This window comes from Rhinolophus sinicus, linkage group LG16, assembly GCF_036562045.2.
Source record: "Rhinolophus sinicus isolate RSC01 linkage group LG16, ASM3656204v1, whole genome shotgun sequence".
NCBI lineage: Eukaryota > Metazoa > Chordata > Mammalia > Chiroptera > Rhinolophidae > Rhinolophus > Rhinolophus sinicus.
Window position 1 is genome coordinate 13,290,004 of NC_133765.1, and position 26,609 is coordinate 13,316,612.

The 26,609-nt window shown below is 53.7% G+C and overlaps 1 protein-coding gene across 6 annotated transcripts in view; it reads left to right on the plus strand.

The window, feature by feature from the left end:
* KIRREL3 (kirre like nephrin family adhesion molecule 3) overlaps window positions 1–22,413 on the plus strand; it is a 563,502-nt gene extending 541,089 nt beyond the window's left edge. For 3 of the 6 annotated variants that reach the window (XM_019710496.2, XM_074321188.1, XM_074321191.1), the window contains 10 exons: window positions 1,608–1,756; window positions 2,965–3,092; window positions 4,156–4,282; window positions 8,346–8,446; window positions 10,508–10,706; window positions 12,176–12,211; window positions 15,610–15,792; window positions 17,192–17,301; window positions 20,435–20,521; window positions 21,123–22,413. In XM_019710496.2, the coding sequence (XP_019566055.2) occupies window positions 1,608–1,756; window positions 2,965–3,092; window positions 4,156–4,282; window positions 8,346–8,446; window positions 10,508–10,706; window positions 12,176–12,211; window positions 15,610–15,792; window positions 17,192–17,301; window positions 20,435–20,521; window positions 21,123–21,566 (1,564 nt within the window). In that variant the 3' untranslated portion in view covers window positions 21,567–22,413. The remainder of the gene's footprint in view (window positions 1–1,607; window positions 1,757–2,964; window positions 3,093–4,155; window positions 4,283–8,345; window positions 8,447–10,507; window positions 10,707–12,175; window positions 12,212–15,609; window positions 15,793–17,191; window positions 17,302–20,434; window positions 20,522–21,122) is intronic. The other 3 variants (XM_019710497.2, XM_074321190.1, XM_019710500.2) reach the window with 3 other exon arrangements.
* Window positions 22,414–26,609: the final 4,196 nt, after the last annotated feature.

The window sequence follows — 26,609 nt, forward strand, 5'->3', positions numbered from 1 at the left end:
CTCATTTCAGCCAAATGGAAGGAGTAGATGTTGAACACCGATCCCCAACAGTGCGTCTGGGGCTGAATTCATCTGCCTCAGGCAGGGACTGTGCCTATTAAGTCTGGTCATTAAATTAAAGTTAGAAATTGAAGTGATTCATGAATAACTCATAATGGTTTGTTGGGAAGCTCCTTAAGCTCTCAGGGAGCATGGTTTGCTCTGTTGTTAAACAATAATTGTTATTATTAATCGTGTTCTTAATAATTACGTGATATTAATTCACAATAATAACCACATGGTGCCAGCCTGGGAGCTCCGAGTGGTGCCGAGAGAGAGCCGTCTCTCGGGGCTGGAGGGGTGGCCTCGGCTGGACACTGAGAGAGAAAAGAACAAAAGACAGGCCTCTGGGGTACCAGGAAAGGCTCCGGGAATAAGAGAAAATGGGGGGTGAAGGCAAGGCCAGCGGGGAAGCTGTGGTTACAGGGAGCCGTGGTCACAGCATAATCATTGTGGGGGCCAGGGAACCTCTCCAGTGCTGGTAAAGACATACATCCCAAAATAAGCTTGAACTGTAGGAGGAACCTGGCTGGAAGCTTTGTAATTTCAAAAAGTGAGTGTTGTCCACAATGGGATTAAACCAGGGGGAAGCTGTGAACTCTCTCCTTGGGGACCTGTAAGGAAAGCCCCCACCTGCACACATGCACACACATGCACCCTGGGGGCTGCTAGCACTGTCCCACGGGTAGCAGGCTGCCTGTCATTGGTCCAGTGCAGTCATCACCACCCTAGGGCCAGGACCAGGACAGGCCTGAGGCTTTTCGGTCTCTCCCCTCGATGGGTACTGATCAGATGATTGGCTGAGGAAAGAAGTCAGCACAGCCTTCTTCCTGCCTCCCTGACCAAACCAGGACGGATGGAGCTGAGCCAGAGTGGAAAAGAGCAAGTGCCATCCCTGGGGGTGAGGGGTGAAAGGGCTGTCAGGGAGAGCAGGGGCACCGTGAGGGGACCTGTCCTGGGAGCAGGAGTCGGGACATGAGGTCTGAGAGAGCTGGCCGCGTGGGAGGGGCAGTCGGGACTAACATCTCTCCATCAGATTCTTGCCTTGTCTGGAAGTCAAGCTTCCTGGAGCCTCATTTTCCTGTATGTGTGTGCACGCATGTTCATGCACGTGTGTGCAGGCATGTATATGTGCAAGGCCTCTGAGGTCATGAACTCAGCCTCCTTCTTCTCCAACGTGGCCCAGGACAGGGTCCCTGACAGCTCACAGCAGGACAGCCACACTGTCTGGGCACTGACAGTTGGGTTATCCATCGGCAAGCCAGCCAGATGGGCTGGCCAAACTGAAGAGTCAACACATCTCCCTCCAGAATACACCACTTGTCCAGTGCCACTGACCACCTGGTGACCCTCAGACCAAAGCCCACCACCTCTATTACCTACTGCTCCCCGTCCCTGGAAGCAATCCCTCTGTGGAGATTTCCCCTGAGGGACCTGCCCCATGCTGCCCAGGCCAGGACGATGTCCTGTGGGCTGGATGCATCCAGCTTCCAAAGAGAAGTTCGCCGGGGAGCGAGGGACACCCTTGCCGTCTGAGGTCACACCAGCCCATGGGGCCTGTGTTGCAGGTGGGCCAAGCGGGGCCAGATCATCAAGGAAGCATCTGGAGAAGTGTATCGGACCACTGTGGACTACACGTACTTCTCAGAGCCTGTCTCCTGCGAGGTGACCAATGCCCTGGGCAGCACCAACATCAGTCGCACGGTGGACGTCTACTGTGAGTGCCACTGGCTGAGGGCTTCCCCTGGGGAGCGGGCACCCGGGTGTCTCTGTTGAGGGCGGTGAGAACTGGTGCTGGAGTCACTGCACACAATGTAACAATGCTTCGGAAGCTCATGAAGCTGTGCACTTTGCAAAGAGCCTCCTCATGTGGTGACCCTCAAAACAACACAGGGAGGCAGGAATTGTTCCCATTACCCAGATGAGAGGACAGAGGCTGGAGGTCACACAGTGAGGAAGTGGCAGAATGAGACCTAAGACTAGGCTCTGAGCCAATCCACTGCCTCCCACTCAGGGCTCAGAGACAACCCTCTCCTCCCTGGTGGCCTGGCAGAGACCTCACAGCTAATGATACACATTAGCTCCTCGTCTTCCTTCCCAGCTTTAAAAGCACTTACACACACTTTCTTCACACCTGACCCGCTCCTTGCCCCCAACAGCCTCAGTAGGGAGTACTTTCTACCTCGAGGGACTAATCCAGGCTCCTGACCCCGGATTTCACACTCCTCTGCTCTCTGAGAGCAGCTCTCTGCACAGCCTCCATCCCATGCCTGAAGGTCCACCATCACACTCACTCTGGGGACCAGGCTTGGTCTGCAGGAGGCTCGGGTTCCTGGTGGAGAAAATGGAAGAAAGGCAGAGAGGAGCCTCCATTAACCTCACTAACATAAGCAGGGGCGTGGGAAACAGGTGGGGCTGAAAAAGAGGCTGGGAATAGAGGCCAACCTGAGAGCAGGCAGCTGCCCAGCCTCCTCCACTTCTTACCTCCGAGCCACTAGGAGGGACCTGGGAGGCTCAGGGAGCGGCCAGTCGACTTGAAGACAGACTCATGCAGATTATAGGCCCAAGATTCTGGGGCAGGAGGAAGGGCCCTCTCCCACAAATTGGGATGGGGGCTTCCCAGGACCAGGACAGAGGGAAGGGGATGGGAGAGCCCTGAGGGCATATCCAGGCACAAACAGGGCCAGAGTACCCTTTTCCCAGGACTGGTGTTGCCTACTCCTGCGATGGGCCCGAGGGAGGCTGGGAGAGGGGAGAGGGGTCTCTTCCTTACGGCCTGACCCCAGGCCCAGAAAGGCAAAGGACTGAAATGTAAGGGAATGGGCTGGAGGGGACTGAGGTAGCACAGGTACACAGCCAGGGTGGGGAAGGGGGGCAGCAGCAAAGAGGGTCCCCAGAGCCGTCTCCTGCTTCCTCCCATCGCAGTCGGACCCAGGATGACAACGGAGCCCCAGTCCCTGCTCGTGGATCTGGGCTCCGATGCCGTCTTCAGCTGCGCCTGGACCGGAAACCCATCCCTGACCATTGTCTGGATGAAGCGGGGCTCCGGCGTGGTGAGTCGGCCGCTCAGACGCCAGAAGCCTCTGGCAGAGCTGGGGGGACTGCGGGCCTGGAAGGAACTGCTTGCCAGGGCCCCTCTGGCTCATATTGGGGGTGTCAGCCTCCAGTGAGCTAAAGGAAGGACTCCAGAAAGAAGAGAGGGAACCCCAGGTACCCACATGCACCTCCTCAGCCCTAAACACCTGCAGTCGTTACAGTGTTTGGGTCATGAATTTGATGACAAAACCAGGTGGTCACCAAGACGCGGGGGGTAGGAAGGCTTTTCTACTTTCCCCAGGGTTAAGTGACCCGTTAGCTTTTCGGTTAAGCTTTGCTCTCTTCCTGTGTTCCTCTTTAAAAATGTGCGTGTTCTTTAGTGTGCATGAGAGTTTGTCTCAGGAGGACCAGCGAGAGCCTTGGGCGGGAGGTGGGAGGAGAGGCAGAAGGAAACCACCCTCCACGTGGCCAGCTGGCTCTGTGCCACACACTGCACTACCCTGTGAGCTCGCTGCCCCAGTGTAGGGACAAGGGGGCAGCATCAGAGAAGATACGTAACTGCCCACAGCCACACAGGGAGTCACCGTTGGAGCCAGGATTCCGACTCAGACCTGGCCAATGCCAAAGTCTGTTCTCTTCACCCCAAACCACATCCCAATGGGATGCTGAAGAGGGCTTGGAAAAGGTAGGTCTGGGGAACCCTCAAAGTTCAGCTGTAGGGTCATTTCACCCATGGTCAGCCTGGCCCAGGTGGGTGGGCAGCCCCTCCCTATGAGAACACCTCAGGGCTCAGCCAGGGATCCCCATCCTCTTCCACACTCCTCCCGTGCGTCCCCCCTGAGGGCTGAAGCGGGATGTAGCCTTTCAGGCACCCAGAGTTCCTCCTCGGTGCTGTGGGCTCTTCCACACGTGTGTGCTGTGTAACCAACATCTGCCTCCTACCCCAGCCCTGATTTTTCCTGACATGCTGGAGACAGACCTGTCCCAGTCCAGCAGGCCTGCTTCTCAGACTCTTTGCTTCTGAGAGACAGACAGAGCCCGCACCCACTCTTCATGTCTCATCCTCCCTGATTCTCCTAGGTCCTGAGCAATGAAAAGACCCTGACCCTCAAAGCCGTTCGCCAGGAGGATGCTGGGAAGTATGTGTGCCGAGCGGTGGTGCCCCGGGTGGGAGCCGGGGAGCGAGAGGTGACCCTGACCGTCAATGGTAAGATCCCCACTCATGCAAGGACAGGGGGTGGGAGGGAGGGATGGAGAGGGACCCAAGGCATCTTGGTCCCAGGCAGTGTCCCAAAGGGCTGTCATTGGTCCTGGGCCTTGCTACCACCTCCAACTATGGGTCCCGGGCAATGATGTCCACCTTCTCCAGTTTGTCACAGCTCAACCCTTACATGAGGAAGGACCGGGGTAGTTTTCTCGTCACCTCCCTGCTTCTTTGTTATCTTCTAAGGGGTCTCAGCCCTAAGAGTGGTAGCTTATGAATCTTGTCCTGGCCAAGAAAAAAGGGCCCGAGGGTCACTGGGCAGCCAAAGCCATATCCACCCTTTAACTGTGCCCTCAGCCCTGGTGGGAATTTAAGGAAGCACCTCCGGACTCCTGACTGGCCTCTTCCCACTGCCTTAAAGCAGCTCAACCAGGAAGACCTGTCACCATGCCCACAAGACCAAGCGATCAGAGGGTCCCATTAAGGGAAGGGAAGGTGCCTTACTACATATAATACAAATCATTACAGCAGGAGAGTGTTTTCATATCTCTATAAGAACACAGTGTGAGCTAATACATGACTATTCTAGGAAGCATTTCGGGGTAGGGCTGAGACCAGACCTGGCCGAGGGGATGTAGCGGGTTGTGGAGAAGCTGGGACCCAGCTCAGGTCTGACCCAAGCTGTCTGTGGCACCAGGATAGAGATCCATTGTCCCTGCTGCAATAAGTGCCTGGGCCTCAGTTGGAACGCCCGGTGTTGGTTTGAGAGGGTGAGAAACACTAAGGTCCAGTCCTTCTGCCACTTGCAAACTTCCCCACTTGGCTGGGTTTCTGGTGTCCCGCCTCATGTCTGTCATGCCCATGACCCTTTGCAAGCCCTGCTCCCGACACAGTCTGCCAGAGCCCTAGGGAGGTGCTGAGCCGAGTTCTAGAAATGTGCCCAGTAGGCTCCATCTGGGCCCAGGAAGCCGCCCTTGACAGCCTTTCCTATGCTCCCACTTCTCAGCCATCCCCCTCTGCTGACCCCATAAGCCAGCCCCAGTCCATCTATTTCCTTTCCTCTCCCCTCCCCAAGCGTTGTGGCAGCCCCAGACCCCACAGTATTCACAGGCTACCTGTGCTGGGCAGACACCCTGACTCAGGAGACTTCCTGCCTTTCTTGTGTGTCCCTAGGACGCCACCAATAAATTGGCACTGCAGGGCTAAAAATAACAGCATCTGATCGTGCCTCTGTATATCCATGGCAACACCAGCTGCAGCCTTTTTCTGCCGCTCCGGTGTCTGACACGCAGCTCAGGCGCCAGGCCCTAGTGAAATCAGCCTCTCCCGCTGCCAACTCTGGGAGGGCCCATGACTGCGGCGGCCGCTCCAGTCCGCGCACCCCGTGACCAGCTGGCTGGGGCCTTCAGACTCACATGTGGCCTCCAGGGTACCCGGGCCTGAAGCTTTTAAAGGAACATCCTAATTTCTGAGGAAAACCCAGGCAGATAAAGGAGGGACTGACATTCCATTGTCACTTCAGACATGCAAGCATTTCCCAGCAGAGATTTTAAAGTGGTTTCTTGAGGAGGGAACGCACATCTCAGAGGGACATTTTTCTTGGATGGGGCACCCAGACTGGGCCCTGGCGTCCGCCCAGAGTTTAATCTGCTCCCTCCAGGGTCTGGCTTTCCATCTCCCTCTTCTGCCTCCAATCCTTCCACACAAGCTCCCCTAGTTTGCCAGGAAGAGAAACACCCAAGGGATGGGAGTGAAACAAGGAAGCTGTTTGTTTCTGCTCAGGGTCATCTCACCCTCAGGCAGAGGGGTGAGTTAACGGGCCCAGGGGGAGAAGCCTGCCAGCCTTCCCAGGCATCTGCAGAGTAGGTGAAAGGACAGTGCAGACCTCTGCAACGGGGCCTGGACTAGACTGAGGATCTGACCTTCTGAAAGGATCCGGAATAATGGGGTTCTCATCAAAACAAATCCCAGCCGGTGGGGACTGCTGGCCATTGCCCTGTGGTGGACCAGCGGGCACCGATGTCAGTGCTTTGGCTCACTCCGAGATCTGCACGCAGGAAGGGAAGATGAACCGTTACCGCTATTCTGATTTCTGGTTTCTTTTAAGAAGCACATTTACACAGATGAATCTGGCCTGAGAACTCCCCAGGAGATTCCTAGCTCCTGAGAAGTGATGGGGAAAATGTATTATGGTTCCATCACTTTCAGCCCAGAAGCAGAACGAAGCCCCATCAAGGTCCTGAGACACCCGGTCCTCCTGCCTTTTGGCCAAAGGCTTCTCAGTGCTAAGGGCTCAGCCCACTCATAACCCAGCTGAGTGTGGAAGCCCTTATCCTGAGGGTCCCTGACATCAGCCTCCCCCGGCTCCATGCCATTTGCTCCTAAACTCAGTGGAAGTCACCTGAGTGTCTCCCAGTAGCTTTTTTCCCCGTTGGCTGAGAGCTACTCATAGAAATGCAAATCTGGTTTAATTAAGGTGACTAATAAACAGCAATTATGTTTGCAGGGGTTTTTGTTTTGTTCCCAGCATAATTTTGCCTGTCCTCATTTCCCTTTCTCTGCCTCTCTTCCTTCTGTTTCCTGCCACCTAAGCCCCAGCCTTTACCCCAGGGATTGGGAAGGTGGCACAGGGCCTCCACCCCTTCACCCCTTGCTTCAATCGCCCACACACCCAGGAAATTGGCTCAGCAAATGGCTGAACTAGCCGCTCTTCCACCACCCTCTCACTGCCCGGTGGGCCGCACACAGCAAAGACAGGGTAGATCAAAGGCAGACTGGACTGGAAGCACCACGGGACTTCCGGTGGACTCGCTAGGTTCTGTGCTGCGGTACTTGAGACACAGGTGGGTGGGCAGCCCCTCCCTGTAGGAGAACACCTCAGGGCGCGCGCACGATGGGAAGATGCTGGGGTCAGTTTGGGAGCCGTGGTCTCACTGGGCCATCTGGGATCTCCTGAGACGTGTGAGATAAACGTGCACAGTGCATTCAGCCTGTCGAGGGTGTGATTCCTCCACTAGAAGAGGAAACTCCCCACACACCATTTCTCTCTTCCTCCCTGGAAGCCCCGCCCGGCCCTGCACACCCGGTTTGTTAGGCAAGCGCGCCCTCTACTGGCGATCGGTGAGAATGGCTTGAGATGGAACAGGCTAAGACGGAGGTGCTATCAGTGAGCGCTGTATCCCTTCCTCCCAGGCAGCTCCCCCACTCCCTTCTCAGGTTGACTATCTCCCTCATAAAGCGTCCCCTATCGCCAGGTGGAACTATTCTCTCTCCTCTGAAGCAGGTTAGCACTTCATCTGTACGCTCCTGTGGTCCCAACACTCGCCAACTTTTATCAGTTATTTATGTTTGTGGGGAAAGGGAGACAGACACCCACCTCCCCTCCTCTGGTGCTTTTGGCGGGTTGAATAATCAAATCGACATAAGACAGATTAACAAGAGAAAATAGCCGAGTTTAATTACTAAGTTCATATGGGAACTCCACATACCTGAGAGAGGGACAGAAAGCTAAAATGAGGTGTATATGGCATTCTGAGCTAAGGCTAAGGTGAGGCAACTTGGGGCTTCAGAGGGGAGGAAGGTCAGGGCAGGACAAGAAGAAAAGCAGATGTTCAGTAATCAGCAGCTTTCCCTGCCATATAACTAGATCAAAAAATATATACATAGGTTATTTCTGATAACCTCTTATTATAGGCAAGGCCCCTAATTTAAATTCTTGCAGGTAGTTTTGTAGAGGCAGAAGTTTCTCTTGCGCCCACAGGGTTCAAAATAATCCACATACCACAGAAGAACATGTTGGGGGTGACTCATTCTGAACCCCTGAATGCCCTGTCTTTTGGGCATTCTGATTTAGAAGCATCCACTCAGGACCCCTAAGAGGTTCATGACTGATGCCTGATTTGTCTCCACGGACCCTGCCTTGCACTTCACCTTGCACACACAAGCCTTCAGGAAAATGTCTGCTGAATGACTGAAATAAGGAATAAACTTCTGAACCTGCCCGTGAGGGGCCCAGCCCAGCACCTGCCCTTCCTGAATCCCTGATGTAATGCTGTCTCCCCCACAGGACCCCCCATCATCTCCAGCACGCAGACTCAGCACGCCCTCCACGGAGAGAAGGGCCAGATCAAGTGCTTCATCCGGAGCACACCGCCACCCGACCGAATAGTGAGTGCTCCAGGGCAGGGGCTGGGAGGCCACACTTAGCACTTGGCGGGCCATCTCTGCCCACCTGGAAGTCAGTGCCCACCTTTGCACTTCCTTTCCTCAGTGGGGAAAGTATTCCTCCCTTGCTCTCTTGGAAAGTCATCATGAAGAGACAAAACTCACAGGCAGTCTCCTTTCCCTGGGTTCATCTGCAAGTGAGGGGAGCAGAAGGAAAAGATACACAATTTCTTCTCTTTTCTAAGTTCAAGGCCAGTCCTTGGCAAAAATCCTATTCAGAGTGCAGCTTAGGGTGGGCAAACCCCTTTCTGCACCTCCCACAATCCCCCTCCATCAGCCTCCACTGCTTGCCATCTGTAGCAAACAAACGCTGCCCCATTTATCAAGCTTTTCCCTCTAAAAGTGCTATTCTATTCTCCCTCCCTTCTTCGGAACACTTGTCTCTGCAGTGCAGCTAAAGCCACCTGAGTAGTTCACACTGAGCCCTCCCAGGTATTTGCATTTGTGAAAGAGCATCCTCCACCCCAGTCTCGCTGAAACTGGTGGAAGCACAAAAACTGAGAAAGGTGAACATTTTACAGCACGGGGTGGAGGAGCAGATATTATTTTTCGTAAGCCCCAGTGCCTAGGACAGTCCTGCTAGGAGGCTGCCCCAGGCCAACTCTACAGGGCAGTTCTGCATTTCATGGCCCAGTAGTACCAGGAGCACACGCTCCACAACCATGGGCCGTGCATGCGTGGGGCTGGGACACGGAGGCTGTGCAAACTCCGGGTGCCCTCTTGTACACAAGCTGAGAGCATCGTTGCTGTTACACATTTCTCAGGCATTCACTTCACTCACTGTCTGGAAGAGTTCCACAAAAAGTGCAGGAAGTTACACCTAGACCTAATACCTATGCCTCCCTGTTCCCTTCACTCTTTAATTGTTTTAAATTATAAGTGCAACACAGGCTCACTGTAACATCCCATTTACTCTTGAGCATAGCCATACAGTCTTTCTCCTCACACATATAACTCTAGGCTAGCGATTCTCACCGGGCTGATTTTAGCCCCCATGGGACATTTGGCACTGTCTGGAGACATTTTGGGTTGTCACAACAGGAGGGAAACTACTGGCTCTAGTGAGTAAAGGCCAGGATGCTGCTATACATCCTACGATGCACAGGATAGCCCCCCCAAAAAAACCAAGAATGTCAATAGTGCTGAGTCTGAGAAGCCACCCCCAGTTCCCACGGCCCTCCAAGCACTGACCTACACGCATGGCCACATTTTCACAAACACTGTGAGCAAACAGGATGGGCGGGGAGCCTGCAGTGCACGTGAAACAGCTCTGGGAAAAATTATACTACCATCCTTATAAACTAAGATAGGGTAAGATTACCACAAACACAACTCTCAGAATACAAGCAGACATAAAGGTAACAGAAGTAGACGCCGCCACTCTGGGGCTGGTCCTCTGCCTCCTCTGGCCAGGAGGCAGCGCTGTGCCAGAAGGGTCTGCGGGGAGGGGCTTAGCGGCTGCCACAATCCCCTGATGTCCTGAAAAGATGTTCCTGTGCAGATCCAGAGAAGACCCCTTCTCTATGGAAATGCCGTCCAAGGTGGCCCAACGTGTGTGTGTGTGTGTGTGTGTGTGTGCTTGTTTGTGGTGTGTTGTGTGCACCTGTGTGGACACCTGCTGGTGCTGTGTGTGGAGTGGTGTGTGTATGTGCTGTAACATGTTTACGTATGTACACGTGTTTATGCTGTGGTGTGTGCCCATGTACCCGTATGCACACATGTTGGCGCTCTGTGTGTGGCATGTGCACGTTTGTGGTGTGTTTGGGTGTGTGTACATGTGTGTACGTGTGTGTGGTATGGTGTGTGCATGTGCTGTGATGGGTCTTTACGTGTGTGGTGTGTGTGTGTTCAAGGTATGTTGGGGGGGTGTACACGTGTGTGTACACATGCCAGGGCTGGTGGCATGTGAGCCTGGCAGTGTCAGCCCTGGAGAAGGAGACGGCGTGGTGGTCCCGGTGTGGGTGGCCATGGTGGGGTCTCCTCCTAATTCCGGCACCCCGGCAGGCCTGGTCGTGGAAGGAGAATGTGCTGGAGTCGGGGACATCGGGACGCTACACGGTGGAGACGGTCAGCACGGAGGAGGGTGTCATTTCCACCCTGACCATCAGCAACATCGTGAGGGCTGATTTTCAGACCATCTACAACTGCACGGCCTGGAACAGCTTCGGCTCCGACACAGAGATCATCCGGCTCAAGGAGCAAGGTGGGGGTCAGGGGGCCCCACCGAGGGCCGGGCCCCAGGCAACATCTTCCAGGGTCCTGAGGGGACAGAGTGCCTGTGGAGGCTACCGGTGGGCTGGGGCCCGAGGACGAGTCCCAGAGCTGCTGCTCACTTGCCACCAGCCGTGGCCAGGTCAGCAGAAGCGGCCCTCCTTGGCCCAGCTGCCCCCAGGCAAGGGGCACGAGCTTGCACCCGGAAGAAAGCTACTCGGGAGCTTGCCCTTCAAGGTGACGTTTCAGGGAAAGGGGACCCCAAGAGCGAGCCAAGCTAAAGGCCATGATGAGATGCCAACGCCTTCTAAAGGCTCTGGCTTGCGTGCGGTCAGCATTTCCCTGATGGGCCCTTGTCTGCAACCAAAGTGCCATCAGGGGTGTGTGATCTGCTGAGAAGCGGCCCAGGACCCTGGGTGGGACACTGTGATTCCCCAGGGTAGCCGTGCTGGAGAACCTGGCCCAGCTGTTTAGCATGACAAGTCGGTCCAGCACCCAGAAGTCCCCCAGAGGCACCCAAGCTGAGCTAAAGGGAAGTGATTGAGCTGCCCCAGCACCTGGGCCACGGGACAGGTCTCAGACCCTGTGCAGTTCCCAGGGACATGGGAGGCACATGGACCACTGTGCCCCAAAGGAGACGCCTGGGCGCAGCACCGGACAGAAGAGCTGGGTAGGGGGTGTTGGGAAGGAGGAAGAGGAGGGAGGGGAAAGCTCACCCCACTGTGATTCTGGGTACAGACGGCCTGGCTCCTGCTCATGAACTCCAGGCTCTACTCGAAGCTCTCAAACAGACCAAAGGGTGGGGAGACTGGGACGGGCGTAGAGGGGGATCCAGAGAAGCTGGGGACACCAGCAGTGTACTGGGTCCTAACATGGGCTGCAGACCTTGACATCCTTTGACAGGGCAGACCAGGGGCCCTCAGCCCTGGCACTCTCTGACCCCTCCAAGATGAAGCCACCCAGAGGCTGTCAGGCCCTGCCAAGAGGCTTGGAGCCAAGCAGGTGGTCCCAGCGGGGCCCCTCGGGCCTCAGGACTACCCTGTGGATCACACAGTGTCCCCCAACACCTCTTTCCTAGTAGGTGCTGCTTTGCATAATGCTTTGCACATGACTTGCATAATATCATCCACACATCATCCCAAACCTCCAATCCCCTGTTGCTTACCCTCCATGTCTTCCCCTCAGTGCCTCTACCCCTATGCCCTCCTCTTAGTGTCCTCACCCCGACATCCCAGACCCCCACCAGCCTTGACTTCTCTCTCTGGTCCCTCCCCTCCCTCTGGAGTCCCTAAGTCTCTCCAAGTTCAGTTGGGCTAGCCCGGGTCTGTTGGGTGATCCCAGAGACATGATTGAGGAGGGAGCCCCCACACCCCAGCCTCCTCCAGGTGGCCGTCCCCCCGGTCCCACCCCACCCTGGCCAGCCAGGCCCTGGCTGTGGACGCTTGCTTTATTTCCAAACAGGTTCGGAAATGAAGTCGGGAGCCGGGCTGGAAGCAGGTACGGAAGGAGACATAAGAAACCCCCCTCCCCGGGATGGGGGGAAGGGATCTCGGGGCTAGTGGGGGAGGGAACCCCGAAGGGGGTAGGGAGGCCTGTGCAGGCCACTAACTTCTCTGCCCTCCCCCATCTCAAGGGTTCAGTGCAGTCAGAACAGCAGGGAGAGGGGTTCCCAGCCGGCGTGGGTGTATGAACCCCGGAGACCTGTCTCCTACCTCACTACCACCAGAGCCCACAGGCTCCGTGCAGCTGGCAGTGACTCTGGCTCTTGTTCCTCCTGCTCCGTTCCCTCATCCCTTCCCTTCAGAAGCCCTGGCTCCTCCCCTCTGGGGACAGCGCCCCCGCCCGTCCAGCCCCCGCCTGGCCTCCCTCTAGTCCACACTTTCCCTGACTCCTCCAGCTTCTCAGCATCATCACCAGCTTGGCCATGGCTTCCCAGGGCGGCAGGGCGTCCGGGCACTGCTGCCACCTACATAATCCATGCTAATCCATGCGTTCTCGCTGGCTGCCTCCTCCCCTGCTCCTGCAGTTCCCTACAGCACTGCCATCACCAGGCTGAGCTGCTGGCGGTGCCTCCCTCCCCGGGCACCTGGAAGCAGATGGTCCTCAGGCTCCCTGGGTTGAGCTGCTCTGTCTTAGGCCCCACAGGAGACAATTGCCCCTACCCTCCAAGCAGAAACCAAGAAAAGAGAATCAAGACACTGCAAACTTGACTCCACAAGGCTGACCAAGGCCATTCCAAAGCTGTGGGGTCCTCTGCCCTAGGTCTCCCTCTGCACTGGCCCTGCAGGAGCTAGGGCTGGGCAGTTCCTTCAACAAGCTCCAGTCGGGGCACAGGCAAGCCCACCGAGGCAACAGTTACCAAGCTCCTGCTATATTCTCCCTGAGGCCCCTGAAAGCCTCTCCTAGTGCTCGGGATGGCGTCTCCTGCCTGTCTCCATCTCACGTGTGTCTGTTCACACTCACCCAGAGGTCCCTGACCCCTTCCTCCGTGGCCGAGACTCCTCGTGCCCAGGCCACGTCCTTGCATGGAGAGGAAGCTGAGCAGAAGGGCAGCCCCTCCCTCCAGCCCCTCTCTAGGACGTCCCAGGGCTGCTCTGTCCAGCGAGGAACAACCAGCACACACAGCCTAGGCCAGACCTCAGGAAGCCAGGCAAGGAGAAGCGCACACAGGCGAGCTATAGAAGGAATGCCGCTCCTGGCCCCCCTGGCCCCACCAGACTCTCTCCCCCTGCCCCTACCCACCCGCTCAGGGGCAGTTCTCCAGATAAGATGGTGCCCCCCGGGCCGTTAACAACTCAAGGACATGTGGACTCACAGGGTGCCAGAGGCAAAAGGCACCTTAGAAACCACTTCCTTGATTCTCTAGTTTTACAGGTGCGACCCTGAGGCCCAGAGAGGTTAAGGAACCTTCCATGGTCATCCTTTGGCTCTGAGCTCCGCTGAGATAAGACCAAGTTTTTTACTAGGAATCTGAGGAGAAAGGAAATCAAACCCAAATTAATAAAATGGAAAAACATGGAGCCAACGAGCTTCCAAAGCAGTTTTCCTTGCCTGATGGAATTAAAACCTGGAGACAGAATCATTTATTTGTCAGTGAGGTCAAGTCCATTCACTCCTGACTGTTGAGACCGACCCAAGCACCTCCCACTTTTCATCCCAGAATGTTTGCCTTACCCACATCTTCCCCATCCCCTTCCCCGCCAATCTGACAGTGGTCTCTCAGCCAGCAGTGGGCAGCTCACACATGAGCTGGTGTGCCAGTGCTGGGGTAGCAGGAATGCACCAGCATAACCACCAAAACTGCCAACAAACAAGCACCTGATCCTTCCAGGGGGAGGGGACCCGCTACCTCCTCCCAGCAGCATCTCCAAGCGCCAGGGTTGCAGTTTTCTTCCTCCCTTTAAAGAAAACAATGAGAGGTTAATGCACAGCCCGAGATAAATACATGGACTTCCCACAGTGGTCCACACTGAGGAGTGTGGGCCGCAGGCAGGCAGGCAGGAGGGAGCTCCAGCCCTACAAGGAACTTTCCTATCCTTTAAGATTTAGATCTGCTACAGCCCTCTTTTCCGTACAGAAACAGGAACAGAGGCTGAGTAGGGCTGGGTGCCAGGCTCAGTTCCTAGAACTTTACCTGTCCTCAACTCATCTAAACCCCACAACACCACCCTGGGTAGGTACAGTATGATCCCATTTTACAGATAAGGAAAGTAAAGTAAGTTACTCAGAAGTGATGGAGTCTGGGCTGTACAGAGCATGAGAGATTTGGAAGGTGCCATGTGATAGAGTGGACGGAGCTGGGCAGGATCAGGGTGAGGGCTGGGGAATGGGACCTAAGGAGACCTGGATTTGCCCTGGCTCTACTGCAGAGGTGTGTCCTTGACCAAATCACTTGGCTTCTCTGGACTTCAGTTTTTCCATCCGTAAATGAGAGGTGTGGACTTGGTGGGCCCGAAGTTCTCTGTGCCTCTGCATTCCCTATTTCTATTCCCAAAGGACTATTCAGGGCCCAAAATCATGTGCTCAGTCCCCATATGCAGCCACAGAAGGGCCAGGTCTGTCTGAAAGAGCACTCCCACCCCAGCCCCATCCCCGTCTCTATTGGGCTAGGGCAGGCAGGGGCCACAGAAACTCAGCAGGGAGCGAGGCTTTGCCTAGCTACAGTTGGGGGCCCCTCCCAAGGAGGGGTGCCAGGATGCCCAGAGGACTAGCCTAGGAAGGGCAGGATCAGGCCTGGAGGGGAGGGAGTGTCCAGGAAAAGAGGCGTTTCTCCTTAAAGGGTGCGGGTGGGGTGGGGGGGAGCTGTCATCCTGTTCCCTGGCCTCTAAGACTTGGGCCTCTGGCGCCTACAATTTCTGGTGCCCAGAAGGCCGTGCTGTCTCGACTCTCAGGACTCTAAAAGCTGGTTGTCCATGTCCAGCCTTTTGCACCTGGGAAAGGAAAGAGAGGGAAAGCACAAACCAGACAAGGGCAGTGACCACAGTCAGTTTTCAAAGAAAATCCAGGACTTCAGACTCTCCAGCTACCGCGTGATGGAATATTCCTGGTTTAATGCCCAAGAGAGCTAAATTGTGCTCAGCCTTGCCTCTCATCTCCCGTGTCCGCTCCCTGACCCTTCCTTCCCATGTCTGCTTGCCTCCCTCTCCCACCACCCTTTCTGGTGTCTTCCCCAGGTGCTCCCACCCTCTCGCCCACCCCGTGTTCCACCTGAGCTGACCCTGCTGGATTCTGCCTGTGCCTGCCCCCCACTCCCCCACAGGCACTTCCCAGAAGGGCCCGTGTGCAGTGGTCTGGCCCCAGCTTGGCAGGGGCTGCACCCAAGGGAACTGGGTGAGGCCCTGGGGAAGAGTGAGTTGTCGGACCCCTCGTCAGCTGCGTCTGCTTCTCTCCCACAGAGTCTGTACCCATGGCCGTCATCATCGGGGTGGCCGTAGGAGCTGGTGTGGCCTTCCTCGTCCTTATGGCAACCATCGTGGCCTTCTGCTGTGCCCGCTCCCAGAGAAGTACGGGAGGGAGACCCGGGATCTCAGGGAGGGGGACAGAGAAAAAGGCCAGGCTTAGGCTGCCCCGGAGAGCAAGTAAGCAGCAGTGCAGTGAGCAGGGGCCCTGACGGTGCTGTGAGCTGTGGGGCTGGGATGGGGTCGTATGCATCTCTGTACGAGCAGGGCTTTGCGGGCACCTGGCACATAATGGGCACTCAAATGAGGGTGAACTGGACTAAACTGAACTTCACCCGACAGGGCAGTCAGCCAGCACTTTGGATCAAACACATGTCATTGTATAGAACCCTATAGAAATCGGAGGGAGTGGGGAGGGCGGGGTGTCCAGCCTGGCCCTCCAAGATCTGCTAGTCTAACCAGAAAAGCAGGTCACTCACACATGAGAAACAAAAGCGCATTCAAGGACCCGCTTGGTGCAGATGTTTAAAGGTCTTTAGTCATTAGCAATAAAGTCCTGCTGTTTGTGTACTCTTAAAGTTCGTGTGTGTCCGGAGTTTCCATCCTGGGCGTAGCACCGATGTTATATGTAATAGACACATGCAGACGTGTAAAAATGCGATGACAGGGCAGAGGTGAAAACAATGGAGACACAGTCCTCTAGTCCCACCTCTTCTACCACGTGAGCTTGGGTGGCCACAACTGTTTCCGGCCTCGGTTTCCTCACGTGTAACAGTAACAGGTTGGATGACGTGACTTTTGCGACCCTACCCAACTCTAACATCCTGTGAGCGTAAGGCACAAAAGGAATAATCAGAGTAAGCCTGTTCCCTCCGCCCCGCGGCAGCCTTCACGTATGGAAGGAAGCTGCTCCTCCACCCCAAGCAAAGAGGCCTTGGTGGTCTTGACTGCCCCCAATGGTGTGGTCTCAGGACCTCCCTCGCCACCCTCTCAGTGGAAATTACAGGGGAGCAGATTTCAGCCAGAATTTTCTAACAGCTCTCTAACTATAAATTGGCTGCCTCCTCTAGAAGTTTTAAAGCCTCCCTCACGGAAGTATTGATACAGTGGCTGGACCACCACATACCAGGGATGTTTCTGCTTTGAGCAGGAGATTGACCATTAAGATCCTTTCTAATAGTCAGATGTGTGACTCTCTGAATGGAGAGATCGGAGCCTGGTATAGTAGGTCAGAGAAGACTTCTAGAAGGAGGTGAGAATTTCGCAGGATGACAGGACCTAGCTCTGTAAGGTGGACGAATGGATGAGGACAACCTCTTGAGCCACAGAAGTGGCAGTGACAGGCTGAGGTGCATGCGCCCAAGAGCCAACAGAAAAAGAACTCTGAGGCCTAACGACCCTCCGAACAGTCAGACAGGTGTTCTGTCGGCAGGAGAGGGGTGGTGAAGCTGCTGAGTTCAGGGGCTGGAGGGTCAACTCTGGGGGCGACGGGGGTGGTGGGGGCTTGACATCTCAGGCCCTAATGCTTGAGGATGCAGACTGAATCTGTCACCTACACTTTTCCTCTTTTTACCTCCAGATCTCAAAGGTGTTGTGTCAGCCAAGAATGATATCCGAGTGGAGATTGTCCACAAGGAGCCTGCCTCTGGCCGGGAGGCCGAGGAACACCCCACCATCAAGCAGCTGATGGTGAGAATGCTGTCTTAGCCCCACCCCTCCCCGACCTCTGCACCCTGAAGGTCCTGGACCGAAGGCCTCCCGAAGCCCTAGAGCATCTGTCAAGACACGCTCTTCCCCCTACAATAGGCCAGGCGCCTGCTCTCAGACAACAGAGAATTATTGGGTGTCTGCTGTATTGGACTTGATATTCTAGGGGACTCGAAGCTATCTAAGATGCAGTCCCAGCTTTCAGAGAACCTGACCATTCAGTAGAGAGAAAAGATATGCATGAATAGCCATAATGTGTGGTTATGTAACATATAATTCTACACACATAGATGATACAGATATTCAGTGCATGACCCTACCCCTCCTCCCTGAAAAAAGTCTGCAAGGTACATCTATTCCTCCTCCGGAACTGGCTTGCTTACCATAAGCAAACTCATAACTTCAGCAGCAGGCCTAAGCCCGCTCCTCCTCCTCGTGATCCCCGTTGAACCATAACCCACCCAGCTGTCCAAACAGAAACCTGAAACACTGCTAGAAAACCCTGTGTACACTCTGTCCTGGTTGTGATATGCTGAAGGGGGAAAGAGCAGGGACTGCTCTGTGCCTCAGTCTCCTCATCCGGGAAATGGGGATGCTGCTCTGTGCCTCAGTCTCCTCATCTGGGAAATGGGGATGAAAGTAAGGGCACGCAGGCCGCGGTGAGAGCTAGATAGTAAACCCCTAAAGAGCCTGGAGCTCGTGGAGCACAAGCACTCGAGAGATGTTAGCTGTTTGTGTCACTCACAAATCACCTGTTTCCTTATCTGTTTCCACTAGATGGTGAGCCTTATTCATCCTGTGTCTCCAGAGCCTCCCAGCCCCTGGTAGACGCTCACCAGTTCTTATTGCATTGAACTGCCATTTTCCTTGACTGCTCTTTCTCTAGCCAATTGATTTTCAGGTCCTGCCAATTACTCTTCAAAAGATTCCTCAGATGGGTGCCTTGTCTGTACTCCAGTGTTTCTCCGTTAGCTCAGGGCCTCATCATGGTTCCCTGGACAGTCACAGCAGCTTCCTAAGTGGTCTCACCATTCTGGTTTTTCACCATTTTATTCAGTCCCCCCTCCAGAGTCCCACAAAAAGCGTCCTTCTAAACCATAATCTGACCCTGTGACTATCCTACTTAAAGTCCTTGGTGGCCCCGTGTCTGCTGGATAAAGCCCACGGCCAAGCATGTGGTCAGGTTCTTCACCGCAAGGTGGCTGCTGGCCTTTCCAGCTCCACCTTCCTGCCAAACGCACCGGGCCCTCCAGATGCCCCAACGAACTGCAATTCCCGGCCTTTGAGTCTTCTAGACCTCAGAGGCTTTGCACAGGCTGTCCCTCTGCCTGTCGAATCGGTCAGTTCAATTTCATATTCTCCTATGAGAATCAGCTCAAATGTCATCTCCTCCGTAATTTTCCATGCCTGTCGCCCCGCTGCTGGCAGAGCTATGCACTTCCTGCTCTTCCCAAACACTGTGCATGTCCTTCCTTGACAGTGCATTGCTCTAATTAAAGGTCAGCCTCCCCAGTTATCCCAGAGTTCCTCAAGGGCAAAGGTCATGTTCCAGAATCTGCGTGTGTGTATTTCCCCGGGGCTAACGGAGAGCCTGATGCAGTAGATCATTTAATCTTACAAGGGAGGAAACCGCAGCCTCGACCTGAGAAGGAATGGACATCTCTGTAGATGAGCTTCATCAAGTCTGTGTGTGTGGAAGTACCTGGCCTGGCCTTCGTCCCAAATGGGACCGCGAATTCCCTCCCATTGGGACATTCTGGTTGCCTCGGACTGTCTCCACACTGCCCAATCCAAACCCTCAGGGAAGAGGGGAGGTCACTCCGTAGTCAGTTAAAAGCGGGATGGGAGGGGGGTAACTGGGACAGAGGGACCTGCTCAGGGCTCTGTGGCTGATCCACCCCTTGGGGAGACCATCATTTCTCCACTCCCTTCGACCCCCAACCCAGGCCCTCTACAGCCCCACATCGAGGAGAGCTGAGCTTAGTAGTCGAATCTGGTAGAAAAGAGCTGCAATGCACGTAGAGCCAGATCATTTACTGGGAAATGAAAAAACCAGCATTAGTGAGGAGGTAACAGGGTGGAAGCCTTTACGCTGATTCCGTGGGGCCCCAAAGAGACCCGGAAAGTGAGTTGCGGGAAAGAAAAATATCGCAGCTCGGAGAGTGTGTGGGAACCCGGCCAAGAGCATGTCACGTGCGGAAGGGACACACAGCAAGCAGCTATGTGCCACAGGATAGCTTCACTGTGGTTCTTCAGGTTAATTAACATCCCCACTGCGTGCCAAGTATGCTTTATTTCTCACCTTAAGTCTAATTAGTATTTTAATTCTCAGAAAGTTAGAGTTACGTCACTTCATTCATTCATCCAACACAAACATAACATGTGTAATGGCCCTACTCTAGATCAGGCACTGTGCTAGGCATTGGTGCATCCAAGAATCCCAAAAGAATTTTGGTCAGTGAGCACAATACCCAAAGCACTGTACCAGGTGTGCTGAGGACCCAAAGACAAACAAGAAGCGATCCGTGCCCTTGAGCTCTTTGGTATCTGTTAAGGAAGAAAACTTTAAGTACATCTGACTCATTGCTGAGAATAGCAGGTGTAGCCCAGGTCACTGTGATTCATTGTGATTCCTTCTAAAGGCCTTCATTAAGCCCAGCACTGGGTGATACACTGCCCTGCTAGGACCCCCACCTGAGTCCAGTGGCCAAGGTTCTGTAGTTATTTATCTACAGATCCATCCCCTGAGGAGCACAGCTGTTTCTTAATCTGTGCCTGCCTGTCCCTTAGCTTGGCCTGAAATTCAGTAAATGCTCAATGAATTGAATTGAATTGAATCATCCAAGTGACAACTCTGGAGGTGACTTCCTAGCCCAAGGGAAGTAGGGCCCTGCCCCTCACCCACCACCCGCATCTCCCGCCTCTCTCTGTGTCTCAGGACATACCCCCTCCTGACTCCTTCACCAGGCAGTGGGAGGTTGGGCAAGGGGAAGGGGGTGAGAGGGGAGGCAGACATGGCAAGCTTCTTTCAAATTGGCTTCTCCATCGTTTCCTTGGGGAAAGTGGATGTTCAGCCCACCTCCTGCCCACTGAGCAGCCATTTTTGGGGTTGCAGATGGACCGGGGTGAATTCCAACAAGACTCAGTCCTGAAGCAGCTGGAGGTGCTCAAAGAAGAGGAGAAGGAATTTCAGAACCTGAAGGTAGGAGTAGCCATGGGCTGTGGAATCTGGTCTTCAGCTCGGATGGCCTAACCCCCATGTCCAGACAAACAATGACAGCAAACAGAAAAGAGAGGCCAGAGATGGCCTTGGGGACAAGTGCTTATTCTCTCCCTAAGGTGGGACACTCCCCTGCAAAGGCACCTGCTGTCTCACCCCCACACTAAAGAGAGGAGAGAGTTACAGTTGAGGTCCTACAGTTCTCTCCCACAGCCTTTTCGCAGATAAATTTTAAAACTAAATAGCCATGCTCTGGACAAAAACAAAAACACAGTTAAAGCCTGGTTTTCAAATGACCTTGCATTGTGCTGACAAAACCTGCGTGCCCATCGAGAGCCCTCTGCTTCCCTCCCTTCAGCGCCCTGCCCTCCCCACTGCTGCCTGAATACCTGCCAGCCCCCTCTTCTTGGGTTTCCCACCAGGCTGACCCTTCCAGCCCCTGCCCCTCACACTTCGCCCCGCCGCTCCCTCCTCCTGTCTGTCCTCGTGTCTTCCTGTGTGAGGGAGGACCGGCTCAGCCTAGGGAGTTCAGTGCAGGCTCTGCCCACCTGGTGACACCGCTCGCTCTTGTCCCCCACCCCAGGACCCCACCAATGGCTACTATAGCGTCAACACCTTCAAGGAGCACCATTCGACCCCCACCATCTCCCTGTCCAGCTGCCAGCCGGACCTGCGTCCCACAGGCAAGCAGCGAGTGCCCACGGGCATGTCCTTCACCAACATCTACAGCACCCTGAGTGGCCAGGGCCGCCTCTACGACTACAGCCAGAGGTTCGTGCTGGGCATGGGCAGCTCATCCATTGAGCTCTGCGAGCGCGAGTTCCAGAGGGGCTCCCTCAGCGACAGCAGCTCCTTCCTGGACACGCAGTGTGACAGCAGCGTCAGCAGCAGCGGCAAGCAGGACGGCTACGTGCAGTTTGACAAGGCCAGCAAGGCCTCTGCCTCCTCTTCCCATCACTCCCAGTCCTCTTCCCAGAACTCCGACCCCAGCCGACCCCTGCAGCGGCGGATGCAGACTCACGTCTGAGGAACCCAGACCACGGGCAGGCAGGGACGCAGGGGACAGGGGCCATGGCACATCCTGGCTCTCCAGATACTATGGGTACTTTGCAGAGGCTCCCAGAACCAGCCGCCTCCAGGACAACCCCCCCAGTGCCTCTGCCACCGCCCTCCTCCGAAGCCCTGATCAAGCACAAATCTGGGTCCCCAGCTGCAGTGTGCCAGAGGCGTGGGGTGGGGAAGTGTCAGAGGATGCAGCTGAGTGCTCCGGGCTGGACACTCTGGTCCCCAGCCCTTTCCTGGAGGCCCCTCCCTACCTACTCTTCCCACAGGCACTAGAGGCAGCTATCACTTTGCTTTAATGAAACTGCCGTCCACTCTCCAGTCTCCCCATGAGCTCTACCCAGTGCTGCCCTGCACCTGTGCTCCTGTACAACCCTGGGGATAAGGGGGTGAAGTGCTCCCCATCCCCCACCAACGCACTGAGCTGCCCCAGAGACCCCAGTGCCCTCTGCTGCTCAGAGCCCACACCCGGGAGGCCGAGAAGCCAGAAATGGCACTGGCCACAGGACCATGTCTCACCACACTGGCTGGGAGCCCACCCCCAATTTGTTTGGTGTTTTGTGTCCCATACTCTTGCAGTTCTGTCCTTGGACTGGATGCCTCTGAACTGAGGTGGGAGTGACCCACACAGACTGGTGTCCTAGGATGGGGAGGGAAGGGAAGCAGGGGAAGTGTGAGCACTCGGGGAACACCTCGCCCAACCTGCCCTCGCCAGGCTGTGTGCCTCGGAGCCTCCCCACCCACCCCTGCTTCGTGTACTCCCCTCCACCCCTACAGCACATCAGAGTTAATATACAGAGTGTGAGAGCTTCTCTGGTCATCGGGGAGAGTGATTCCTGGGAGATGTAGGTTGGAGGGACTAGAGGCTGACCTCTTTAAGGTGATGAGACTTGCCTTCTTAGCTGATGAATCTCCAGGGATCTAGATTCACACCAGGAACAGTGGTCCCATCTTCAGTAAGACTCCCCGGGCAAGGGAGGAAGTATACTGACACCTCACCCCTCCTACTCACCACCTAGGAATAAATGTCAGGGCCGTTACTCCAACAAATCCGTTCCTTTTGTTCCTGCAGAGCCACAGGAAGAACCCAACAGCTCAGGGTTTCCTTTGGGAACCCAAGGTTCTTTGCCCTTGTTTGATCCATGTTTCCTAGGTAATGAAGGCTGTTGATAGCTCTGGCTGTGGCGGCTGTAGCACCTAGAGGCAGTTTCCTCTCCTTATGGCTGCGCCCAACCCAGAGGCCATGCCGAAACAGGACTCACCAACCACCCGACTCATGTCATATACAGCTCAGAGGCAAAGTGGTCATACTGGGCACTAGAGGGAGGGGTCATTCTAGGCCTTTTTCTCAGCAACATTCTGCAAGGGAAGCTCCTTTCTTGGGGGTTCCCGGTAAAAGGCCCTCTTCAAAGAGGCTATGGCACCAAACACCATAACACTCTGAGACTCAAATCATGTTCTAAGGATGGCCTTGCTTGGGTGGGAAGCCTGATGTCGTGGTGACAGGTGGAATGGAATGGGTAAACGGGCAAGTTAGAGGGCTAGCTCAGGGAGCAGGATTCAAATGGAATTTTGGAGAACCCAATTTGTCCCTAAAGTTGGAGTTCCTCGTAAGTTTTAGGCCCTTCTCCAACTTCCCCTGTAGTCCTAATCCACCATGGAGCCTTCGTCACAAAAGTCTGTGCTTCTTCCCATACTCTGATTCCTTGAATGGCCCCCTGATTCTTTACGCAGCCTTCTTAGCGCCTCCACATAGAAGGGTGTTCTGCTTCCACCATGTTTCCTGCTGCTTCAAAACCCCCCCAGTGCCCCACATGTCTTCCTTTGCAGCCCCAAGCCCAAGGGGAGAGAAACTGATGTGAAACGGAAGTTTATATCCCAGTCTCACATCCTGCTCCTAGGACCAGTCTGGCCCAGCGCACATGCCAGGGGATTGGCCCCTGAGCGTTTCAGGTTCATCTTGACGAGCCTGCTTCCTTCCCATATACAGAGGATACCAAAATAATGTGGACACATTTTAAGAAAGGAAAATATTAAAATTGGAATACTCAATATATACCGATAACAAAAGATGAATCCAAGTCACATTTGACTTCTGCAATTACAAGAGGTGCTCAAAGTAGTTCCCATCAATGTCCAGATACTTTTGATTATGGCAAACTACTGCTTGAGCAACATTGACCAAAGTGTCTACTTGTATCCATTTTTTTGGCACCCCCGGTATGTGTTGCCTTTGCCAAAAGGGAGTAAGTTTCCAAGACCAGATACAAAATGCCTTGGTATGCTAGAATAAGGAAGAGCATGACTTAGGAGGGTTTGTCCATGAATTTCTCCTGGTTTTCCCCACCTTGGAGGTGAATGGGATATCTCCCTTCTAACCCTCGCCACAGCCTACCTTGTCCCTTGCCCCCTGCCACATACACACATATACACAGTTTTCATAATAGGGGAGAAGCACTCATTCTCTCCTGAAATCCAGGGCTATGACTCAGAACAAGCAGAAGCATAGGGCAGTAAGCTGTTCCATAGAACAGAATGGACTCGTCTCCCTCCTGAGCTTCAGGCACTCCCAGGGTGAGAATGTGAAGTGTCACAGAATCGGCGCAGAGTCAAGACTCTGCCATCCAGTGTCCAACCCTCAAGCACACTCCAATTCACAAATACAGCAAAGGCTGTTGAAGGGATAGGACACAAGTAAGGCCTTGGCGAAAGAGAGTTAACAAAGAGGAAGAAAATTAAAAGCATCTGGTTGTGGGGGGGAACTTCTGGAAGGTTGAGGCATTGAGAAGGAGCCTAACCTGAGCTGTGTGCATCCCTGAATTTTCTCCAGCCCTATTTACTTCTCGCAAAGGAGAGAGGGTTCAAAAAAGCTGGTAAAGGGAGGTGTTAAAAAAAGTTTAAGGCTGTAGGAAGCCCTGAGTTCCCCTGGAGGTGATTTCAAATTAACTGAAACTACATTTGAAATCTTCTTTAATCCTCACATTTCTACAAAGTATTACCATTTTATAGGCGGGGAATGAGGTTTAAAGAAGTCAAAAGACTTGCCCAAGGTCACAGAGCTAACAAGTGGTAAACAGGAGATTTAAACACACATGATTTCCTCCATAAAATCTTTGCATCCTACAGTGTCAACTCAAGGCCACTTTCATTCTAGAATATGATGGAAACAGCTGGCGGTAAAGGCATTTGCTAGCACCCACTCTAGGAGGCTGAGCAGGGACAGGCCGCAGCTCCATTAGGAAGGTGGGACTGACATCCTCCACCTCAAGTCCCCAGATGACCTGGAAAGACCACGGTTTCCTGTGAAACAGAGCTATTCTGTGTATCATATCACCCCCTCCTCTACCAGGGCCAGTGTCCAGTTTTCTGATAGCTTTAAAATTCACTGTTGGCTCCCAGTCCCTGGATGGGAGCCCAGTTTCTAATTCTCAGGCTCGCTATCAGTCTGGAGAGGCCAGGGTTATTTCCACCACCTCTTCAACTTTCCTGGGATAGGAAGTGCTCTCGCTTAAAGAGCTAGAATACCACATCCAATCCGTTTCTGACAGAGCCTATTGACACAAGTGCTATAAAGTAATAGGTCTTGAAGCTGCCTTGGAGCTTTCAGAGTGGAAATGAAAACAAACATGATGCCGTCCTTGGGAGACTTCTCAGAACAGGAATTGCATTTTTCACTTCCTGTATGGGGAAGCGTATATGTGGTGTATTGTGGTTGCTATTAAGGAATCAGAATTGAAATCGCAAGAAACACACTCCACAAGTTCAACGAGCTGGTCCCAGGTATTGTGTGTGGTTTATGATGGCACCAGAAAAAAAGATGAAGGCAGTCCTGCAATTAGTTTCTTTAGGAATTTCCCTACCAAAATAAACTCTTTATTAAAATAAAAGTATAAATATTTAAATAAAAACTATCTTAATTTGCATATATATTTTTATTTAAAATACCACTTGGTGTGCCTATCTAAAGAAACATAACCATTTAGACATAAACCAATCTCAACTAAATCTTGAATTTTACTTCTCCTTTAAAAGAAAAGTTTAGACGCCTCTTACCTATGTTGTTTTTAGGAGATATGACCACAAAATAGCCATTTGCAGCATTTGCACCAAAACTACCAGCAATCTTTGAGAATCACTGATAAAGACCTCTCACCTTAATCTTTACTTCTCATTTCCAGTAAGGCTCCAATCATCTTTTCCCCAACCACTCTATGTTTCAATCTTCCTAACTAGGTCATAAGCTGGAAAAAATGAGAAAATTTCAAGCTCCTCTTCTTTGTAAAAAGAAGGATTTGTTTCCCTGGATGATACACTGTTGCTGTAGGGAGAGGTTTCTTTTCCCTAATTGCTATTCTTCCTGAGTCCCTCTCCCCACTCCTCTCTAATGGCTAGGTCTCTGACATATCCTGAAAGCTTTCATTACCACAGGCCCTGTAGTTTTATTCCTGCCCCAGCCTTTGTGAACACACACCACTCACAAGATACATCATTGACTGTGGAATACATCCCTGGCGCCAATATCCTCCTGCCATGCCGTGTTCCCAGACCTCCTCTCTGGGACAGTCCACTGGGCCCACCCACGGGGCTGGGAGAGCCTCAACCCCTGGGTCAAAAACGCCCCTTGAGCCCACAGATGAGGCAGCTCAGCCATGCAAAGGCATCGATCTCCTTCTGCTGCTTCTTAATCTCATGGCCCTTGGAAATACTGTGGAATGCTATGAGAACATTCCAAGAGTGTTCCTTTAGAGCTGTCTTCTTTGTGGTGAATCTAAAGTATTAATGTTCGAAGGCAAGGTAAGTGAAGTCTCAGGAAACAGGAGTTGGGAGCACTGAGGTCTTACTATGTGGAGCTTCTGTGACATCTGCTCCCAGTGATGCAAGAGGAAAAGTATTACTCAGGACACCGCGTTTCCCGAAAATAAGACTTAGCTGGACCGTCAGCTCTAATGCGTCTTCTGGAGTAAAAGTTAATATAAGACCGGGTATAACAGAACATAATATACTATAA